This window comes from Trifolium pratense, linkage group LG5 (assembly GCF_020283565.1).
Source record: "Trifolium pratense cultivar HEN17-A07 linkage group LG5, ARS_RC_1.1, whole genome shotgun sequence".
Lineage (NCBI taxonomy): Eukaryota > Viridiplantae > Streptophyta > Magnoliopsida > Fabales > Fabaceae > Trifolium > Trifolium pratense.
Window position 1 is genome coordinate 43,486,366 of NC_060063.1, and position 13,930 is coordinate 43,500,295.

The 13,930-nt window shown below is 30.7% G+C and overlaps 1 protein-coding gene across 1 annotated transcript; it reads left to right on the forward strand.

Moving 5' to 3' along the window:
* Positions 1-5,287: 5,287 nt before the first annotated feature.
* On the forward strand, positions 5,288-11,193 carry LOC123883077 (salicylate carboxymethyltransferase-like). The gene is made up of 4 exons (XM_045931772.1): positions 5,288-5,518; positions 8,821-9,228; positions 9,550-9,804; positions 10,400-11,193. The coding sequence occupies exons 1-4, from the start codon at positions 5,447-5,449 to the stop codon at positions 10,751-10,753; spliced, it is 1,089 nt and encodes a 362-aa protein (XP_045787728.1). The 5' UTR covers positions 5,288-5,446; the 3' UTR covers positions 10,754-11,193.
* Positions 11,194-13,930: the final 2,737 nt, after the last annotated feature.

The following is a 13,930-nucleotide window of genomic DNA, read 5'->3' on the forward strand; positions in this document are numbered from 1 at the left end:
AGTTTCGGTCAAAGTTCACGACCCTTTCATTAAAATAGTTTTCCGGTGAGACTGTTATTACAATCTGTCTATCCATTCGGAGTCCGATTATCAAAAAATAAATTATTCGTTTGTGAGTCCAATTAGGTGATATTAAACGATCGGATTGATTAAATTCGAGTTCTCCAATAATTGACTTCACTATTTCAACGATTAATAATCTTTCAAAAAGAATCATAGCACTATTAACTATTATCGACATTAAATATAAGTCTTTCAAACATCATATATATATATATATATATATATATATATATATATATATATATATATATATATATATATATATATATATATATATAGTATAATCAAAATTTAACTATAACCATCATTATCAAAAAAAAAAAAAAATTAACTATAACCATTCTCTATACTACTTATAAAATTCATTCGTATAAGTTCAACTTCCATAACTAATTTTGAGTTCACATATATTTCAAAAAAATATGTATTCATATCCTACAACTCCATTTCTAAGTCTTAAGAATTTCTAATCCGCAACTAAAAATTCCTAGTCCAATCAATATACTTTCAATTTTCCTATCTTTGTTATATAAAGCTAAAGTTTCACACTTAGATGCCACACAAGTTCATTCTACACTTGCAAAATTAATCACAATTCTATGTATTGAAAATTTCTAATATCTAAATCAAAATTCATAATTCGATAAATACGATTGACGCTAAATTTGGTAGGAAGAACCATGGTAGGGAAGACCACGGTGCAATCACTATTATAAATAAATTTAATTTTTTAATACTTTAAAAATTTGTTTATGAATTAAATATATAAATTGTCAATTTTTTTTAATGTCAAAAAATATTAAATTTATTTGTGAACACTGTGAACGAAAATACAGTACTAGTATGTTGATAATTGATTTGATATAAAATATTGTAAATAAATTTTAGTATAATGTGCAATACAGACCTTAAACTGTGTGCATGGATTTTAAAACTTCCTCTTCATTAGTTTTGGTAAACGCAATGCTGCAGGGTCTTTTTGATAATTAACAAAAGTTTCATTGCTAAAATTGAAAACAAATTGTCATCTTAATGACATTTTTTTTTATAAGCAAAAAATGAATTATAAGGAGTACAAGGGGTACTCAACCCTTACAATTCAGAATAGATCACTTTAGATGCGTTGAAAACAATCTAAAGGATTATTACGCCATTCAGAAAAAACTAAATTAGCATTGTTCCCTGTTCGGCCTATAAACCAAAACCAAGAAAAATAAACAATTTGCTCCACTAACGATGATATGTTGACACAGTCTCCTCTAAAAATAATGTTATTACGCGTACGCCAAATACTCCATGTCGTCGCCAGCCAAATTATATGACGAATTCGCTTGCTATGATTGCCTTTTGCTAATTCACCAAACAAAGTGAAATGACTTGTGACGTCCTCAAAAGGGATCACATTAGTGCCCAACCAAACAAATATTTTATGCCAAATTTGTGAAGTAATGCAGCAAGTGAAAAAGATGTGTTGTATGTCCTCTACCTCTTTGAAGCAAAATACGCAACTTCTCTCATGATTATTCGTGATAATACCTTTGCAAAATAAAGCCTCTCGGGTTGGTAATTTTTCAAGTAACAACCGCCAACCGAAAACGCTAACTTTTGATGGAACATTGTTCTTCCATAATCTTTTCAATGCTGCCACTGTATTTGTATCAAGAGTAGTACCTACACGCTTGTCCTGCAAAACCATGTACGTTGATCGAACCGAAAAAGAACAATCGGAATTTGATGATCATCTTCGCCTGTCGCTAGAAGCTCTGTTAGGCCGAACTTGTTCACGCAATTGATGCAATTCATTGAGGGATTCAATATCTGCATCATCAAGTGCTTCCATCCAATTAAGTTTCCAAGACCACATGTTGTTATTCCATAACCCCATATTTGAAATGCAAGCATCTTTATGAGTTGATTTTTGAAACAAAGATGGATACAGTTCACTTAACGGTTCCATTCCTAACCATTTTTTCTTCCAAAAAGCTATATTGTTACCGTCGCCGAGAATGCTACTAATATTATTAACAAACCAACCCCCTTCCTCCGCACCTCCTGTTTTCCACATATCCCGCCGCCAAATTGAAGCATGTTTGAGACTCTCCCTCCCTTCCCCATATAAGAAATTAGCGGCAAAAGAACCATAACGAAATTGCAAAAGATTAAACCAAGAAGCAGACAAATCATTCAGACACTGCCACTTCCATTTACATAAGAGTGAATCATTAAATGACTCCAAATTTTTTATGCCTAACCCTCCTTTATCCTTTGGTTGGCAAATATTATCCCAACTAACCCATCTTAATGACATTGAAAGTGGATATTTCTCTACCACTCTCTCGGTGACAACTAGGATGGACTGATTAGCCCAATTTTTATGGATGGGCAACTAAGTTGTCGCCATGTTTTAATTTATTTGTTCCCAAGATCTTATTATAAGTGTCATTGTTGTACTCCCTTCGTCCCACAATATAGGTAAAAAAAACATTTTCACACTTATTAAGAAACGTAAAATATGATAATTTTAAGGTTGACTTTTTGTGTGTTTGTTGAAATAAGTTTATGTATATAAAAGTTTGCACACCCTCTTATTCAGGATCTGGATCCACCACTGAGGATTATGACCCAACCTCAAATTGAAACAATCACATCGAGAAAAATACCTTGCTTTGAAGTGTTTGGTGATAAGAATATCTGGGTTGGCCATGATCACCTTTGGTTACCCAACATGAAAAGATTGAAAGCGGAAAGTTTTTTAAAACCAATCCACCATCGATATTGTGCATCACGAGCTTAATAATTATATTTCTTTTGTCTCTAAACAGTAACTATAACTATGATTAATAATTTTACAAAAAATTAATATATATATATATATATATATATATATATATATATATATATATATATATATATATATATATAAATATTTATTATATTATATAATAATTGTTTATGTATATAAAAGTTTGCACACCCTCTTATTCAGGATCTGGATCCATCACTGAGGATTGTGACCCAAACTCAAATTGAAACAATAACTTCGAGAAAAATACCTTGCTTTGAAGTGTTTGGTGATAAGAATATATTGGTTGGCCATGATCACCCTGGGTTACCCAACATGAAAAGATTGAAAGCGGAAAGTTTTTTAAAACCAGCCCACCATCGATATTGTGCATCACGAGCTTAATAATTTTATTTCTTTTGTCTCTAAATATAGTAACTATCACTATGATTAATAATTTTACAAAAAATTAATATATATTTTAATATTTTTTATTTTATATAATAATTGTTTATGTATATAAATGTTTGCACACCCTCTTATTCAGGATCTGAATCCACCACTGAGGATTGTGACCCAACCTCAAATTGAAACAATCACTTCGAGAAAAATACCTTGCTTTGAAGTGTTTGGTGATAAGAATATCTGGGTTGGCCATGTTCACCTTTGGTTACCCAACATGAAAAGATTGAAAGCGGAAAGTTTTTTAAAACCAATCCACCATCGATATTGTGCATCACGAGCTTAATAATTATATTTCTTTTGTCTCTAAACAGTAACTATAACTATGATTAATAATTTTACAAAAAATTAATATATATATTAATATTTATTATTTTATATAATAATTGTTTATGTATATAAAAGTTTGCACACCCTCTTATTCAGGATCTGGATCCACCACTGAGGATTGTGACCCAAACTCAAATTGAAATAACTTCGAGAAAAATACCTTGTTTTGAAGTGTTTGGTGATAAGAATATTTGGGTTGGCCATGATCACCCTTGGTTACCCAACATGAAAAGATTGAAAGCGGAAAGTTTCTTAAAACCATCCCACTATCGATATTGTGCATCACGAGCTTATCCTAAGACATCCAATAAATACTTTTATTACGTATACCCAAATTACCCAACATTATCTTCTTTATGGATTGTAAACAGAACAAATAAGGTGTGGTCCATTAATTGATATGGAGTATTTCACATTGCCATTTGCCAGCAATGATAGTAGGGATGCCTAACAAATAAGGGGTACTATCCTCAGCATTGTTCGGGTTCATACTAAAAATTGCAAAACAAATAAAAACCGTAATTATTTAATTTGGACCCAATTCCGACTATCTATATCTTCGGTTTGTCCGGGTGGTGGACCGTACGGGTCGGTTATTACGGGTTAGATTGAAACTTTGTTTACATCTAAAACTCCATTATTCAAAAAATATTAATTTTCAAACAGTTCGATATATATCTTTTACACAATGTAACAAAGGATAGAAGAATTAAATGAAAAAACAAAGAGGGTGAGAAGCAGTTACTTTGTTTCAAATTTGTAGATCTAAAGACAATAATAGATCAAGTAGAAGAAAAATATAAATATATAGTTCGCATCTCATTCATCAATATATTATAAGCTTTTAAAATATTACATTTTACTCCTATATCGAAGGTGGATAAAAACAAAAAAAACGAAGAGTATACGAGATTTACTTTTATTCGACATTTAGAGTGTCTTGGACGAAGTAATATAATTTTTTATTTTATTTTTTTGTTACAAAAAGAGGGCAGAGCGCAAAAAAGAAACTAAAACACTACGCGAACACTCCGAGGCATGCAGGCGCCGGATACATCATAAAAAACGAGACTTTGGAGTTCTCTAGGAGGACTCGCTAGAACATGCAAATCAAAAGAATTCAAAGTTAGACTGAAATTAGTTAACCATCAGTTGATCTATTAACTTCTCGCCATGTATGGTTAAACTGAATATGTCAATTCATGTTCTTGAGATCACGAATACGCTTGATCAAAGTATGAATATTTCCGTTAACGTTGCAGTTTCCTGTTATCATGTCGACCAACATCATCGAATCACTTTCTACTTGAAGATGGGTAATTCCTTGCCTACGAGCTAAATTCATTCCGATGTACATGTCCCACATCTCAGCATGGAGCGCATCGCATGAGCCTATTTTACGCGCAAAACTGCTCAAACAATTACCATAGCTATCTCGAAGGAGACCGCCACACCCTCTAATATAAAATTTAACGATTATATAAATATTATTCTTTTTATATTTTGTTTTTTGTTTACAATGTTGGCAATGAGGATCGAACATAAGACCTCCTGCATACTACTCAAAGCCCTCACCACTAAACCAAACATAGTGGCTTTCTTTCTATATTTTTATAATTATTAATAATTCTTTCATTAATAATTTGTAAATCAAATTTCACTTGTCTCTATTATTTTAAGTAGTTAATCAAACTTTTTATTAATTCTACACGTCAATATATATATACACACACACACACCCTCGAACATAAGACCTGTTATTACTTATTAAACACAGAGGATTGAGAAAGGGGGAAATAAAACGTGAGAATGAACTTGGGGCAGGTGCACATGAATGGAGGTGATGGAGAAACAAGTTATGCAAACAACTCATTTTTGCAGGTATATATATGTACATAAAAAGACATGTTGAGTAATTGTGATATCACTCATGTGAGATTGTTTTACACCTTCTCTTTTTTTTCGTTTTTTCGACACATTCAAAATTGATGAGATTGAAGGTTTGTTGTTTGTTCTTTCTTAACAGACGAGAGTGAAGAGAATAATGATGGATTATGCATGCGTTTCAAATTTTAATCTGAGTTTTTTAGAGTTAATTAACTAGTAAGAGATTTGTGCGAGTTACGCCTATATTTTTGGAGTTAACTAGTATGATTTATTTAATATATATGATTGTTATTTTGATATTGTTATGAGTTCTATGAATGAGTAGCATAATTTGTCTCATGTAAGTTACAATACCACTATCGTATTTTATCCCGCATAGAAAAATGCTAAACAGTGCCCCGGGCACTGGTTAAGCATTTAAAAATAGAAATTATGCTTTGAAATGCGTGCATTCAATACAAAGTATCAAAAGTTGCATTTTCAATATTAATTTTATTTTTTATTTTCTTTCTTTGTATTGGTAACAAGTGCCACGAGGACACTGTTTAGCATGACCCTTACTTATATAGTGATTTTAACATACAAAAAAAATGCAAATTACACTACAAATTTTTTAATATGCATTAAAAATATAAATAGGTGCTTATAAAAATGATTTGGTTGATTTAAAGACAGACTCGCACTTGGGCGATAGTATCTATTTGAGAAAAATAATTGAGTGAACATGGGCACGAAAGAAATAAAGTTTGATTTTTTTTATTGCACGAAGGCAAAAATTTGATTTGATGAGTTCAATTTTTTTATAGTTTTTTTATGTTAAAAAAAGAAGGATATTTTTATGATTGGAAAATAAATTAAAAGGTCAAGGTGCAGAATAAATAACAGGAGGTGTAAAAAAGTTAAAAATAGCAAATAATATTCATAAAATTTACAGAACAACAACACTGTATTTTTAAGAAGATATCTATTATGCAAAAAAAAAATTAAACTAATCAGTTTCAAATTGAAAGCTTACATGTTATTTTTCGCGTTAATCATTTCTCCATCTGAAAAAGATAGAACAAAATTAACAAAATATTAGAGAGCAATATCCAAATAATAATAAAAAAGCTTGAATGATCACTACAAGAAAAAGCCAATTTACCGGCCGCTTTTAGCCCCCACAAAGTTGAAAAACTGGCGAACTTACCGGCGGTCAAGATCGGTCGGAAAAATGGTCGCTGGTAACACTTATTGCGGCTTAAGCGGCCCAAACTGATGCCGCAGTCTGTCAGAACTTACCGGCGGCCAGAACCACCGCAAACCTATGACACACGCCTGACACAAACAGTCACACTTACTGGCGGCCATGACCGCCGCAAAATTATGGCAATTAATGACACGCACAGGCAAACTACCAGCTAACTTAGCGGCAGCCTGGAACAGCTAATTTATTTTAATTATTTTGTTTATTAATTTATGATAAAAAACATTGTATAAACACTAAAAAATACTTACAAGAGTAAAGACCAAACATATATTGATGAAGAACAAACACTAGAAGAAATTTGGAGAAAAAAACTTAGAGAGAAGTAGAAGAAAATTGTAGAGAGATTGAAATGGTGGAAATGAAATGAGAAGGAAGGAATGGGTATATATAGAGGCTGCTCTGCTCCTGCCAATGTATGAATTTTTTTCAAATCCGGTGTTACTTACCGGGGGCCAAAGCCGCCGCAAAGTATAAGAGATAAGTTTTTTGAAATCTGCTTGGAACTTACCGGCGGACAAAGCCGCCACAAAGTTTAACAGCTAACTTTTTTGAATCTGCTGTCAACTTACCGGCGGCCAAAGCCGCCGCAAAGTTTAACGGCTAACTTTTTTGAATCTGCTGGCAACTTACTGGCGGCCAAAGCGGCCGCTAAGTTCTGGACCAATTTTCAAGACCTGACAAGTATTTTTTTGTGGCGGTTTAGGCCGCCGGTAAGTTGCCAGGACGCACTAAAATAATATATTTTAATTTTGCGGCCGTTTTCCTTCATTTTGCTGCGTCTAGAACGGCCACAAACTTTCCGGCGGCTAAAACAGCCGGTAAGTGAATATTGAATCGGTTGAAAGATCAATGTATTTTTGTGGTGAATATTTTGTGATTGTTTTTCGCGCTAATCATTTATGAACAATATTTTATTTGTTGTGACGAAATAGATGCTTTCAACTTTCCTGCAAAAAAAAAATCATTCAAGCTTAGATTACGAAATTGGAGTAAGAAAAATCAAGATCAAATAAAATAATAGAGGTGATGAAATAAGAAGGAAGTGATATGAGTGATATATAAATATGTTTAATTTGATATTTGAAATTTGAATATTATTATTTGCCTCCAAATTCATTGTAATAAAGGTGACAACTTTTGACAACATGCAAGTTAATGTACATTTGTCACATGTATTTGTTTTCAAGAGCAACCAAGTGGCCCATGGCTCAGTTAGCTTTTAGACATCATATTTGACCTCATCTGACAATTTCTTAAGTAAGAACAATTTTGACTTTACCTTGAACTGCACAATTTCTTATAGTGTTGATAGTAGTAGTAAGTTAGATCTATGGTTTTGACTTTTGAGAGACTTTAAAAGAAATTACATGACTTGTGGTGAGATAGAGAAAATGAGAGGAGAAAATTCGCGGTTTGATTCGGGGTACATGAATTGGTTCAAGTAGAGTCTTGATCTCTTTAAACATGTGGTCAGAAGTTCGATTTCTCACTCATAAATATTATTTTATTTTATTATTATTTTTTGACGGGTTTTGTAACTTATTGAGGGTTTTAAGTCACAATAAATTATTGAGGGCCTAAAACCCCCAATAAATTATGCAACCAATTGAAATTTTCTTGTAGGGGAACTTGTTGATAGTATTTGCAATTACATGACTATGGTAGAAGATGTAAAGGAATTTCTTTACTACAAGAAAAATTGATACTTAAAAATAATTACTAATATATTAATATTTATATAATACCCCCATCCCATATACATAGGATCTACTAGAAACTAAGATCAATGCTATGTTTGGTTTTGAAGACAAAGAAATTAAGAGGGAAGAAAAATACCTAAAGAGGGAAGAAACACAAATCCGAAAACATAAATTCTAATGTAACTTTTTGTAAAAAAATAAAATAAAAATTTTAATGGAACTTTATTATATTGGGTTTCTTTAATTTCGTTAGAGATACTAATTAGCATTTTCCATTTATAAAATAGATATGTAATTTTCAATGTGTCGCAAATGTGATAATTATTTTCATTTTTATGTTCTTCTAGGAAAAGGTAATTTCTTTGACAAAGTCTATAAGAGAGGAAGCCATAACTAGCCTCTTCTCCGAGACACTTCCTAGAAGCATTGCAATTGCTGATTTAGGTTGTTCTTGTGGGCCAAATACTTTGTCTGTGCTATCGGAAATTATCATCGTTGTCGAGAAGTTTTGCCAAGAATTGAATTGCTCATCTACCGAATACAAGATTTTTTTTAATGATCTTTCAGGGAATGACTTCAACAGCGTGTTTAAGTCACTTGACAATTTTAAAGTGAAACTACTTGATGAAATTATCAAAACTGAAATGGGTCCTTGCTACTTCTTTGGAGTTCCCGGTTCTTTTTATGGTAGAATTTTTCCTGATCGAAGTCTAGATTTCGTGCATTCCTCATATAGTCTTCATTGGCTATCAAAGGTTTATATTATTGAAAATGCATTGAATATCTTCAAGTTTTTATTTTTTTTTTACTAAATGTTTTAATGTTTTAGAATTTTTTCACAAATTTTTTTTACTTCCTCTTTTGTTTCCTTAACAACCCTTAAATCTATACTCTCTTCGTCCCAAAATATAAGGGAAAATTTATCAACCAAAATTGATGTATTTAATCCAAATTTTTAACCAAATACATCAACTTTCTTTGACCAATTTTCCCTTATATTTTGGGACGGAGGAAGTATATTCGAGCATATAAATATATGTAAACATGTGTTTTTGTTTGTTATGTTGAATTATTAGGTTCCCGAGGGTCTAGATAACAAGGGAAACATTTACATTAGTAACACAAGTCCCTCAAATGTTGTCAAAGCATACTACAAGCAATTTCAAAAAGACTTCTCAATTTTTCTCAAGTGTCGCGCAGAGGAACTTGTTGAAGGGGGTCGAATGGTACTAACGATCATGGGAAGAAGAAATAACGATCCATGTGACACGGAATATTTATGCGACGATTGGGAGGTTTTGGCTACTGCTCTAAATGATATGGTATTACAGGTATGTAGCTAGATAGATATCATATTATAAATGAATGTAAAAAAATAATCATCCAATAAATAATAAAAAAAATATATTATTTCATAAATACGCACTTTTCTATTTATTGTACAAATTCACCTTTTATAATACTTATCACCGCGTAACATATAAAAATGAGTGCTTAAAATTAGGCATGACATCATAATCTACTGAATTCACCTATTGTGTGTGGGTGTGGGTTGGGAAGAGAAACATGATCCCCATTAGGCTCAAGACGGGGACTCAAATTTCATTCCAGATATAATTAGAACGGCTGTTGGTGCTTATTTTTTGTGGAGTTTGGAGTGTGGTAGACAAAATCCACCTCCACTCCTCCCCGTTGCCATACATATTTTAAGGGAAACGGGTGATAAATTAACAATCCTTATAAATTTGCACGCTATTAAAAAAAACTACAATTGTTGTCCTAATTAATGTTTGGTTTGTTTTGTTTAAAAGATTATAATTATAATAAAAGTGATAGTCTAATAAAATAATTTATAGATTATTTTAGAGATTTATGAAGTAGAGAAGTTGATTTGTGCTTGTCTAATATGAATATTGTATGCTACAGGGGTTTATAAAGGAAGATCAAGTAAATAATTTTAACATTCCTCATTATTATCCATCTCCATATGAAGTTGAATTGGAAGTTCTCAATGAAGGATCATTTGTCATCAATCGCATAGAGTTGTTTGAAACAGATTTAAGTGCTTCTAGTGATAAAAGTGATTTTGATAGTGAATCAAAAATGTCTCGATTATTACATTGCATAAGAGCTATTGTTGAACCTTTGCTAGTTAGCCACTTTGGTGAAGCTATCATTGAAGACATTTTTAATCGTTACTTGGAAATTTTGATTGATCAAAAACCCAAGGAGAGAAAGAATTATGTTAATGTTACCATATCATTGACAAGAAAGGGATAGTATAAGCGGATGTGGATTGCCTACAATCAATGCAGCTACCCACGGTTAATAAAAGATGGAAAATGATAATTAGTGTTGAGAATAATTTTTAGGTGAATTCTTCGGTACACGTATTATGTGGACGTGTACCGGTACACTGCTGAGGTGACAAGCATTTAATGCTTATTTTATTTCTTTATTAAGTTTTCTATTTTAAACACTACTTTTTAATATTTGCAAATGTATCCTTCACATTAATATAATCATCAATCATGTTCCACAATAAATCAAAGCATATCAAATCTTTCAACCTAGTTTTTTTTTTTTTTAACAAGATTTAAATATTTTAATCCGTCAATATTTTCACCGTTTGATTAATTCATGGGTCATATAAAATGTGTATCCTTTATGTATCCTTGGATTTTTTTTGAATAATTTTTTTAATATTATTAGTTTATAAAGTTTAATATTTATTTATCATTTTTTTTTGTTTACATATTTATTTATCGTTTAACCATATATTTACTTTTTTTACAAAAAAAAAAAATTATAATTTTTAATATGTGTATATATTTTATTGTAATAGTATTAATTTTTAGTGGTTCGTAATATTTTATAGGGTTAAATAAGTTTTTAGCCTCTGCAAAATTATTAAATTTAATTTTTCATCTTCATAATAAAATATCATATTTTTATCCCTACTAAATTTTTATGCATGCAATTATAGTGATGTTGTTAAATTGATGTGTATTTATGATTATTTTGCAAATATAGAACATTATAAGAAGTTTGTCCAAAAATAAGGAGCTCAAAATTTGATTTTTACGTCAAAATATTTGTTACCTTTATCTTGATATTTTGATATAGAAAATTCATATTTAATTCATACTCGTTTTGAAAAATACTAAAGTTTTGCAATAAACTTTATATATTGATCTATTCTAGATATGTGTCGCGGCGTGAAAAATCCTCGAGTGTAAACACTCGGAAAACAGAGTCGCCACCGAATTTTATTTATCCCAAAAAGGGAAAGGAAAATATCAAAAAAATCTTGAGAGAAAATGGTCCGAGAACCGTGAGATTGATTCGGGAGTTGGTTATGCGAGGGGAAGGTATTAGCACCCCTCACATCCGTTATACTCAACGGGAACCTTTTAATTAGAGGGAAGTTGTTTGTTTGCTTTAATGTGTTTTCAATATTTGCTTAAATGTTTGGTTTTGGTTATATGTTTAAGACTTTGAGTTGTTATTTTGGTTAATTTATTTATGTTAAATTGATGAATACGTTGTTTTGGGGTAGTGCTGGAGATGGAAGATGATTTATGTAGGTTTCTCGATAAAGATTGCCTTAGATCTGAATCTGTGACAAACCCAGAAATAAAGCTTTCACACAACCACTCACATGGCCAGTGATGAAGGTTGCTTGTGAAATTAATTGGGTTTTAATTTTTGAGTTTAGAACATAATATAGAGATTTATGTTATATGAATGTGTATTTGAGTTAAAATTGATTTTGGATTTATGGTGAAGGTATAAAGATGATGATGAATCTTCTAAATGTTTTTTGCTACCATCTTTTTATTCATTCGAATTCCGATCATCAAATTTTTTTTATTTGTTTGTTAGTCCAATTAAGTGATATTGAACGGTCGGATTGATTAAATTTTAAATTTTTAATCAAAATTGATAGTTTCGGTTAAAGTTCATGACTCTTTCATTAAAAATAAGTTTCTGATGTGACTGTTACTACAATCTGTCTATCCATTCGGAGTCCGATCATAAAAATTATTTTTTTCATTTGTTTGTTAGTCCAATTAGGTGATATTTAACAGTTGGGTTGATTAAATTTGAAATCTCCGATCAAAATCGATAGTTTCGGTCAAAGTTCACGACCCTTTCATTAAAATAGTTTTCCGGTGAGACTGTTATTACAATCTGTCTATCCATTCGGAGTCCGATTATCAAAAAAAAATTATTCGTTTGTGAGTCCAATTTGGTAATATTAAACGATCGGATTGATTAAATTCGAGTTCTCCAATAATTGACTTCACTATTTCAACTATTAATAATCTTTCAAAAAGAATCATAGCACTATTAACTATTATCGACATTAAATATAAGTCTTTCAAACATCATATATATAGTATAATCAAAATTTAACTATAACCATCATTATAAAAATAAAAAAAAACTAAATCAAATTTAACTATAACCATCAATATACTTTCAATTTTCTTATCTTTGTTATATAAAGCTAAAGTTTCAAACTTAGATGTCACACAAGTTCATTCTACACTTGCAAAATTAATCACAATTCTATGTATTGAAAATTTTTAATATCAAAATCAAAATTCATAATTCGATAAATACGATTGACGTTAAACTTGGTAGGAAGAACCATGGTAGGGAAGACCACGGTGCAATCACTATTATAAATAAATTTAATTTTTTAATACTTTAAAAATTTGTTTATGAATTAAATATATAAATTGTCAATTTTTTTTATGTCAAAAAATATTAAATTTATTTGTGAACACTGTGAACGAAAATACAGTACTAGTATATTGATAATTGATTTGATATAAAATATTGTAAATAAATTTTAGTATAATGTGCAATACAGATCTTGAACTGTGTGCATGGATTTTAAAACTTCCTCTTCATTAGTTTTGGTAAACGCAATGCTGCAGGGTCTTTTTGATAATTAACAAAAGTTTCATTGCTAAAATTGAAAACAAATTGTCATCTTAATGACATTGAAAGTGGATATTTCTCTACCACTCTCTCAGTGACAACTAGGATGGACTGATTAGCCCAATTTTTATGGATGGGCAACTAAGTTGTCGCCATGTTTTAATTTATGGAAAATGTTAATATGTGCACCAAGGGCACATGTTAAAAATACAAAAGTAGTAATATTTTCTTGTAACTTGTGCATTATACTTTTTAAACATTAAATTTTTTTATGTTATTAAATGCATATTTTTATTTTTAGATACCTTAACATGTGCCCTTGATGCACATGTTAACATGACCCTTAATTTATTTGTTCCCTAGATCTTATTATAAGTGTCATTGTTGTACTCCCTTCGTCCCACAATATAGGTAAAAAAAACATTTTCACACTTATTAAGAAAAGTAAAATATGATAATTTTAAGGTTGACTTTTTGTGTGTTTGTTGAAATAAGTTTATGTAT